At 44.4% G+C, this 9917-nt stretch overlaps 1 protein-coding gene across 1 annotated transcript in view; it reads right to left on the minus strand.

Annotated features, from left to right (window-relative positions):
* The window catches only part of PCDH15 (protocadherin related 15), a 518357-nt gene that overhangs the window by 193870 nt on the left and 314570 nt on the right, over window positions 1-9917 (minus strand). The window contains exon 7 of the mRNA XM_031063502.1: window positions 347-507. Within this exon, the coding sequence (XP_030919362.1) occupies window positions 347-507 (161 nt within the window). The remainder of the gene's footprint in view (window positions 1-346; window positions 508-9917) is intronic.

Consider the following 9917-nt stretch of genomic DNA (forward strand, 5'->3'; position numbering starts at 1 on the left):
ACACAGGGACAGCAGCCTGCTAATAAATGTCACAGGGCACAGGGTAAACAGCCAGCAAACCAGAATAAAAATTTAAGTCAACAAATGAGTCAAGTTTGGTCAGATGTAAAACTCTTAACATCAGGTTTTTTTGTTCTTTGTTGTTGTGTTTGTCCGCAGTAATATTTGCACCTAAGGTCAAGTTCCTGTGTGCTCCCAATAAATCCTAAAAAAAGGATCTGATGAACTCTGTTCACATCCATCTGGGGACAAGAGAGATGCAGGGATTCTATTCGAGCAGGGTTTGTGTGCATGGATAATGAGAGGTGAACGTGTTTGTGGGGGAGAAAAGCAAGGCCAGACTCACATCTCTGTCCAGCACGCGGCCGGTGCTGTTCAGGTACAAGGTCTGCTTGATGGGGTCCAGGATCACCCAGTAATCCACGTTGTCCTTCAGGGAGAGCTCGATGGTGGGGTCAGGCCCTCCTGCTGTCCCTTTGATCAGCATGTTGTCAACCAGGATAGTGCCTGCAACGACAGTGAACGGCCCAGGGAGGAATTTATAGGGAATCCACATTCCTGTGTATTTCTGCAAGCACTGTGACACCGAAAATGCTGTTTTCTACCTTGGCTTTGTGCTGTTTTATGTTTTGAGTGATGTTTAAAGAGTCTGAACCTTATTATCTGTAATAAAAAACTGCCTGTGACACTGCAGCTGTATCAGACAATGCCAGAAGAAGCACTTGCAATGATTTAAATTGACAATGAGACTTGTCACATCCAGCTATCTACTTAACAGGATGAGCTTTTTCTTCATTGAGCAATCATCCCCCAATCTCACCTCGAACAAATGAAAGCACGGAAATAACAACCAAACTTGGAATAAATTTTCTGCAGCGAGAGCGACACATCAAGGTGATGAGGGGAGGAAAAAAGCACAGCTACATAAAGCTCTCCAGGAAAAAAGAGGGTTTGTACCTGGAGTTGATCTGCAGCAGAAACTGAACTGCAGCACAAGGATGTGGAGACTACAGCCACAAGACAAGGGTGGTACTGAGAGGAGCAGCCAGTTCTCAATGTGGGTCTTTCCATGGAATCACAGCAACCCAGAAGGGTTTGGGTTGGGAGGGATCCTAAAGATCCAAAATTCCACCCTGTGCCATGGGCAGGGACACCTTCCACTAGCCCCGGCTTTGGCCTTGGGCACTTCCAGGGATCCAGGGGCAGCCACACCTTCTCTGGGCATCCTTTGACAGCGAAGAATTCCTTAAATGTAACCTAAATTTTCCTTCTGTCAGGCTGAACTGATTCCCCCTTGTCCTGTCCCTCCAGTTGCTGTTGCAGGGTCCCTCTCCAGCTCCCCTGTGTCCCTTCAGGCCCTGGAAGGAGCTGTGAGGTCTCCACACACCCTTCCCTTCTCCAGGCTGAGCATTCCCAGCTCTCCTAGCCTGGCTCCAGAGTGAAGATGCTCCAGAGCCCTCAGCAACTCCATGGCCTCCTCTGGAGCTGCTCCAACAATTCCGTGTCCCTCCTCTGCAGAACAACGCACAGAAATCCAGGTGGGGTCTCACAAGAGACTACCCTGTCCCATCCTGCTCCCTTTCAGCAGTCAGCTCACTGCCCACACAATGTCCTGTGGAAAACACTCCCAGCTCACTTCCCAAACATCAAAAACCTCCCCAAGTGTTGCCCTCCAGTGCCACAGATTTGCACGCACAGCATTTATATCCACTGCTCTGAAAAATGTCGTTTTTCTGAAAAATTAACACTCCCCAGTTTGCTTCACACCAAAATATTAACGGGAATTATCTTTGTGGAAGTTCACCAGCAGTTATGAAGAAAATCTGTGAATGTCAGTAGCTGCAGAACATTTAAATTAGGTTAAAATATTTACCATGTAACCTCCTGTCATTAAGGACCCAAATAATTTATTCCGAAGTGTAGCACGAAGTTTCTTTACACCTTCACTTTATAACAGCGACTCTGTATAAAAATATTCATCCAAGAGAGGCTGATTTTTTTTGCTAAAACAGTAAAATAATCACTGATCTTAACCCCAGCAAACTGGTTGCAAGTCCTGTGGGGGAAAACACCACAGTGACTTAAAAATCATTTCTTTTGAAACTACTTTTTTTTCTGACACAGTAGAGATGATAGGAAGAAAATTGCCAAATATTTGGGAATAGAACTGCAAAACTTTGCACCAAAGGCTGGTTTCAAGTTCAAGGAGCAGCAGCTTTTTAGCCACATGAGAAACATTGTTTTTACCCAGGCGTTTTATGGCTCTTGGCACAATTTCCTGTTCAATAACATCTGTACAGTTCTACTCTGCACCAGGAGCTTGGCCTGGCATCTTTTGGGAGACAAGCACTAGTTTTAACAAAAAGAGGATTTCACCAGGAAAACCCCGCTCATTTTGAACCCTGTGACCCTGCCAAGTGTTGATGTCTACTCAAGTCCTGCCAAATCTATAAAATCCACCAGTTTGTGCACTGTCCTCATTAGTGTGCCTCAATGACGATACAAAGAAGGGTTGGTAATCCAAATTTACTTATAAAAACATCTAAGCAACTTAAAATCTGTGATGATGAATTTCACAGTCTGCAGTCAAGCACCATCACTTCACTGAACTCACTGCCTTGATTCTGCATCTCATTGGACCCTGCTCTGCTTCACTCCCTGCTTGGTTTCACAAAGCACTTTTGTTTGCTTTGGTTTGATCCAGGGATTCTCTTCTTCTTAAAAACGTGCTGGATTTTCCTCAGATATTCATGAAGCACCTGTATTCTCTCTCTGAGAGACAGCAGTTTGCAAATCAGCCTTTTAATAGCCATCCTTAAAGTTTTATTTTTCTACTTTATGAAGTCTCTGATATTTCAGAGGCCTTTCCCATTCCCTCTTAGATATCTCTAAGGTTTTCCTTACATCCTGCCTAAAATACCAGGGAGGGAACCTCCTAATGATAAATCTGATGTGTCTGCACCACCAGGTTTCCCATAAATGCCAGCAGTAAAGCAAACCAGGCTGGTGGTATTTGGAACTCACTGATAAAATGAGATTACAGAAAATCTGCTTTGAAATTTTATTGCACAAGCAAAAACTCAAACAATCCCAGAATCCCTGAGGCTGGAAAAGAACAAGGACAACCTGCTGGCCAAGCTGAGCCTCCCCTGGCCCAGCTTGAGGCCCTTTCCCCTTGTCCTGTCCCTGTTCCCTGGCAGCACAGCCCGACCCCCCCTGGCTGTCCCCTCCTGGCAGGGAGTTGTGCAGAGCCACAAGGTCCCCCTGAGCCTCCTTTGCTCCAGGCTGAGCCCCTTGCCAGCTCCCTCAGCCCCTCCTGGGGCTCCAGCCCCTTCCCAGGACACGCTCCAGCCCCTCCAGGTCCTTCCTGCATTGGGGACCCAGAACTGGGCACAGCCCCTGGGGTCCCTCAGCAGGGCCAGCCCTTCTGTCCTTTGTACACAAGCCACTGGAAAGGACACCCACGACTACCATCAGGGATATTTTTCCTGGCTAATTAAACACAAAAGAAAAAAAAACCTGATGGGAAATTTTGATTGCCCATCACCACAAGCAGATTTTAAGACCAGCTTTCCATCTTCCATGGAAACCACACAATCTGGCTGCTTTTCCCTGATTGATGACTGAGGCACCTTGTGGAATGACCATACAGATTTCCAAAGGTTTACTACAGGATAAGCGTCAAGGAATCAATGTCAAGGAAGCTGTTGGCTAAAAAAGCAACAAAACCAGGCAGAACCCAACAGGCTTGACAAGAGAGAAAAGATGTTTTATTGCCAGAGGGAACATCTTTTTTCTGAGCTTGTTGCAATTATTCAAAAATGGCTGCAAAACAGGACAACAAGAAGAAAAACTATCAAGTGCTGTAAGTATTTTAACAATTTCGGAATCCAGGAGCTGAAAATGTTCACCAGGCTGAAGTAAAAGGGAAGGTTTTGATTTTGCAGCCCAATCTCAGGTGAACATTCTATGGGAAGGGCATTGGACTCAGGTGCAAAAAGCCTTGACATGTGGGATCTGCTGGTTATGCTCTGCTAAAGACAGGAGCCTGGCAGTGCCCTGTTAGGAGTCACTTCCTGAATGATTTTGAGACATCCTGGGATCATTTTAGTTGAATGCTTTGGCAGAGCCCTTTTGTAAATTGTAAAGGAATTATCACTGGTCTGGGAATAAACCTAATTGAATCATGAAGTGGTTTGGGCTGGAAGGCACCAGTGGGGTTGGAAAGTCTCTAAACATCAACAAGGCTTTTCTCTGCTGGCTGGAAGGCACCAATGGGGTTGGAAATTCTCTAAACATCAACAAGGCTTTTCTCTGCATTTAGATCTATTTTTGCAACACAGGAATGTACTTATGGGATTGGGCTGTGGCCTGCAAAGTCTTTAAATGTCCAGCAATACTCTGCATCCCAAGTGGAAAACCAAATGAATCTGCAGGAGATTGGAGAACTGAGGTTCCCCCTCCAGGGGATCATTTTCTACATTTCAGTCTTCAAAAACACCTCCTTCTGGTAATATTTTCTATTTTCCTTAACATTTCCAAACTCGTTTGAACGTGCTCTAACTCCGAATGGCACAGAAGCCCCTCTCTCCAAAACCTGTTTACATTCGAATATTTTCTACTTTCCTTAACATTTCCAAACTCTTTTGAACGTGCTCTAACTCTGAATGGCACAGAAGGTAAATGCAACCCCTCTCTCCAAAACCTGTTTACATTCAATTGCTACTCAAAATCCAAGCTCTGTAAAATATAATTTACATAGGATTGCTTTTAGGATGAAAAAAAAAAAGAAAAAAACCCTGCATCCTGCTTCATAATTGAAATAAAAAGCATCTATTGCATATGCAAATACCTGTCCAAGATCAGCCCAAAGACCCACCTAACCTGATGGCCTGGGTGCTTAGGACAGATCTGGATTTGAAATTGAATTCCAGCTCCCTCTTCCACAAGTTCCTTGGCTCCAGAATAACATTGTTATTCTTGCCTCTTACTGGCTTTGCAGGTGAAAAAAAAAAAAAAGATGTTTGAGATATTTGCAAACCACACAGGCTCTTCTTCAAGGGGTTTTAAAAGCTCACACACTGAGAAGGCAGCAACATTAACCCTGCTTATCTGCCCAGGGGGCTGGTGATAAAGCCTTACAGACCTCTTGGTACAACAAGGTGCAAGAGATGACAAAAACTAAATGGATAAAAATTGATCAGTTGGAAGTTGCTCAATATCGGTATCGACTGGTCGAGTCCCTGGCAACCCCACAGGGGTAAAATATCCCCTGAAATGAAATTCTGAAAAAAGATTTCTTTTTTGGTTTTTAGTTTAGCCAGTGGGACCAGAAACAGATTGATAAGGTTGACATAAGATTGTCCATTGCCTACACAAAACCTGCTGGTTCTTGCTAAAAAACATCCCCAGGTTGGTGCTCTCCTCATACCAGACACAAAAATTGGCCACGAACAAAACTGGTACTTTATAAAGCATCCTATACACAATGAAAAGGTTTTCAACAAAAAACAACCAAATAAACAACAACAACAAAAAACCAAAAACAAAACAAAAACAAAAAAAAAGGCACCAAAAAGAAACCAAATCAAAACAACAAAAAAATCCAAACAAAACAACAACAAAACAAACCACAGACTAAACTTTCTGGGAGCATTTGAAGAAGAAAATATTCCTCTTTGTACCAGACGGCAGATAAGTAATAAAAATGCACATCCCACTGCCAGTGGTGAGATAAAACCTCTCCAGGCTATTCCAGCCTTCCCTTTGTTTCTTACCTCCCTTCCCAACAGACTTTGGCAACTTTGAAGGTGATTTAGAATTTTTAGGACACAACAACAACAATATTCTGAATAAAGAGGCTCAACACAACCACTCTGCAGGTTTTCCAGGGAGGGAGTTTGAGGAATTATGGAAATTTCCTCCAGTGCCACAGCCTTTGGTCAAGGGAGCTTGACCACCCAGAGGGTGCTGGGACACTGAAAAGGGAATGGACATGGCACCAAGGCTGCCAGAGCTCCAGGAGTGCTTGGACAATGCTCCAGGTGGGATTGTTGGGGTGTCCTGGGCAGAGCCAAGTGTGGGACTGGATGATCCTTGTGGGAATTTTCCAAATCAGGAGATCCATGAGTCTATAAGCACCAGGAAGCTTCCTGTGGATTTTTCCTGTACATAGGCAAACTCCTCTGTGGGAAATACAAAAACCAGCATCATCCCTGAATGATCCTAGGCAATGATCCCAGGAGCCATCCCTGCATTCCATCAAGGTCAGACAACGCGGGAAAATGCTTTCAGAATGACTCAAGTCCAAGTGAAGAAGAAAAATGCTGCTGTGCAGCAAAACCAGAGCAAACCCAGGTTTGTGTCCTCACCTCGAGGCAATGCAAATGAGCACCCAAACTGGCCAGAGACTGGAAAGGGCTCAGAGTTGGTAGCACTGGATCCAGGCACTGGGATAAGAATCAAACATCCAGCTCCTCATGAAAATCCAGGAAAAACCATGAGACTCTATAAATAAAAAGGGGACCTTCAGCACTGGATGTCTTCAGACAAAACCTCCTGAGGACAACATCTCCTTGGATCCAGCTGAATGGACTGATGGGTCTTTATTCTATGGTCCTGATATTTTGAGACAGAGCAGAAACCTCACCAAGTTTTACTTCCATCCACGTGGAATCACTAAGATTGGTAAAGACCACTAAGAACATCAAGTCCAACCTTCCACCAATATATTATGGAATACTGGGGAAGGAAACACTCAAGGAAACACTCAGAGAGGAGGGAGAACCAGTACAGGGAAACCTTGGAGCACAAAGGAGCTCGTGATCATGAAACTTTACACGATTCCACCTTATGGGATGACATTCAAAAGCAAGGGATGAGTTCTTGCCACAGCACTCAGTTCTGCAACCACTTTTCACCCTGAGAGTTCTCCCACTCCTGAGAGCAAGCTCCTCACACCTTCAGCTGATGAAAACTCCAGAGTTTATTTTGCTACTTTGGGGAAAAAATATGTTTATTAACAAAGTTTGTGCATATTCCCAGGCAGGGCTGAGCTCCTGGGAACACAAATCCTCTGATTATGTACATTGATTATGGAGTTTGGTACCTGCAACCAGAATGATTTGCACTTAAAAGGAGCCACGCTCCCAGGGATATCCAAGTTTTCCCATTTGAATATATTATCACAAACCCAATCTTAGTTCTATTTCAGACCTGGCTTATTTTATTGAGACTATGCTAATAAATGTCGTGTTTATTCTTTGTCTGCTCAATAGGTCCCAAGCCAAAGCAAACCAAATTTTATCCAGTATATTTTTGTTCACCTAACTCAAATCTGCTCAACTCAAAAGCCCAAGCACTTTCCTTTAAATGTATTTTCATCTTTGCTAACTTAGGGATTTCTTTTCCTAAACTTTTCCTCAAATTCATGGGTTGAATGCACTGAAACCATGGCTCCATCTTGTCCTATTGAGGCCAAATGGGGCAGATTTAAACCAGAAACTGCAACCTGCAAATTGTACAATGACCAGTCCTTAAATGGGACAGAAATTCACACCCAGAGGTCAAAAAGCACAGCTCCCAAAAATACTGCTGTTGAAAATTAGAATTAATTCAGTGCCCACTGCAGTGATTTATTTTGGAGGCAACTGCAGACCATGTGTGATATTATTGGTGTTTGCAGTCCTTCCATTCCCTCCTGAAATCCCTCATGGATCATTTTCCAATAGTGCTCGTTTTAAGTCCCTGGAAATATTCCCTGTCAGGTTTGATAACTGTGCATTGGTTTTCATCAGAGATCTTCCTCCTTTGGTGTGTTGGGAAGACAAGACCACACTCTGGGTGCCCACACACCCCAAAAACAGGGAGCAGCCCGAGCTGACACCGGTGTTGGTGTCACCTCCAACCACCTCAAATGCCAAATGCGATACAAAAATCCCCCAGGATTTTTGCTCTGCAACAAGGAGACCAGAGAAGGGCTGCAGGCTTGTAAGGTCCTCCTGCCAAATGGGAAAACCTGCAAAACCCAGAACTCAGTGTAGGAAGAAAGAGAAAGTTGAAGCAATGAGGCTTTCTTAGCTCTTTTCCTACACATAGGCCCAGGATTTTGGAAGATTTGGATGTGAGACAAAGGGCCTTTGGTGCCTCTTCCTTGATGATCCTCTACGCACAAGATCCCCATGAACTGGAGCCCCTAGTTGCTCTGTTTCATTCACATTTTCCTGAGGATACCATACTTCCATTCCTGTTCAACAGAAAATGGAAAAATATCTAATTTTGATTCTGATTCTAGGAATATGACATCTTTGGAATTATAGTTTTATGCCACTGATGAGATGCCAAGCTTTGCTGAGTTTGTGTCTCAAAATAGGAACCTATTTTTCAGAATTAACCTTAAATCCATCTCTGGGCTTGAGGAATGGGGGGGACTCATCTCATCTCATGCCCCACTTGTGAGTGGGGCATGGCCTTGGCTAGGGAAATTCTGATGAAAACTTTCATCCAAATGAATGTTTCTGCACAAAACCCACAGAGATGAAGATCCATCATGCTTCCCTCACACCCCACATATCCAGGTAATCCCTTTTGGAGGTCCTGGGCACAGTCTGGGGCCGTGCCAGGTCTCAAATAAATACTTAAAACCGGTTTTGTAAATCCTGTTTGCTTTCCAATTCCTTGAGCCACTTCTCAAGCCCATCAACAATGAGGTTTATTTGCTCTCTGTTTAGAAAAGCCTCATTTACACTTTAAACACACAAGGACTCCTAAATAATGAATCAGATGGAGCAGTTCTTTGGGAGCACCGTGATCAGCAGTGGGTGCTGAAGGTGTGAATTAAATGACTTGAATGCTTTCACCTTAATTTGGAGCCATCCTGGGGTCTGTTTGCAAACCATTTGGAGAGGAGCAGCAGGAGCCTGCACTGCTCTGCTCTAACCCTGAATTATTAAAATTATCAGAGCCTGTCTAAACATTGCTCATGGGTTTGCATAATTTTTCTTAATATTTCCTTGACATCTTCTATGCACCACATGCAGCTGTTTTCTTTTATTAAGGAGGCAAAAGATGGACAATTTACTGATGCTTTTCTGTCCTCTTTATATGTTCACACTGGTTTTCCTGCAGGAAAGCAACCCTGGGAAAAAAAAAAAAAGAGCATTGCCAGCAGATCTGGATTTTCTTGGTGCCCCACAGAGCAGAGCCATTAGAACTTATTTTCTAAATGTCTTCCCCAATGTGTTTAGTCTGAGGTTGGCTCCAGTCTCCCAGTTGTTTCCAGATGCTGGGAAGGTGAAAGACCCTGTAACCTGAGGCTCTGAAAATGAATAAAAAGGAGAGTTTGGGGGAAATGTAGGGATGGACCCCCAGTGACCACAGAATCCTGGAATCACAGAATGGCCTGGGCCAGAAGGGAACATTTTTAAAGTTCATCTTTTACTCCTGCCATGACAGGGACACTTTCCACTGTCCCAGGCTGCTCCAGCCTGGCCTTGGGCACTGCCAGGGATGCAGGGGCAGCCCCAGCTGCTCTGGGCACCCTGTGCCAGGGCCTGCCCACCCTGCCAGGGAACAATTCCTAATTCCCAATATCCCATCCAGCCCTGCCCTCTGGCACTGGGAAGCCATTCCCCCTTGTCCTGGCACTTCAAACTCTTGGAAATTGTCTCTCTCCATGTTTTTTTTCTCTTGGTTTCTTCAGGCACTGCAAGGCCACAATTTGGTCACCCAAAAGCTTCTCCTCTCCAGGTGAGCACCCTGAGCTGTGCCAGCCTTTCCTTCCAGCAGAGCTGCTCCATCCCTCTGCCCATCCTGGTGCCTCCCCTGGATTCATCAAACACAAAAAAATATCACAGACCAAAATTTCCATCTTCAACTAAATTTGGATACAAGTCTTGTTAAGCAGTAATTCAACCTCA

The sequence above is a fragment of the Geospiza fortis genome, unplaced genomic scaffold (assembly GCF_000277835.1).
Source record: "Geospiza fortis unplaced genomic scaffold, GeoFor_1.0 scaffold284, whole genome shotgun sequence".
Classification (NCBI taxonomy): Eukaryota; Metazoa; Chordata; class Aves; order Passeriformes; family Thraupidae; genus Geospiza; species Geospiza fortis.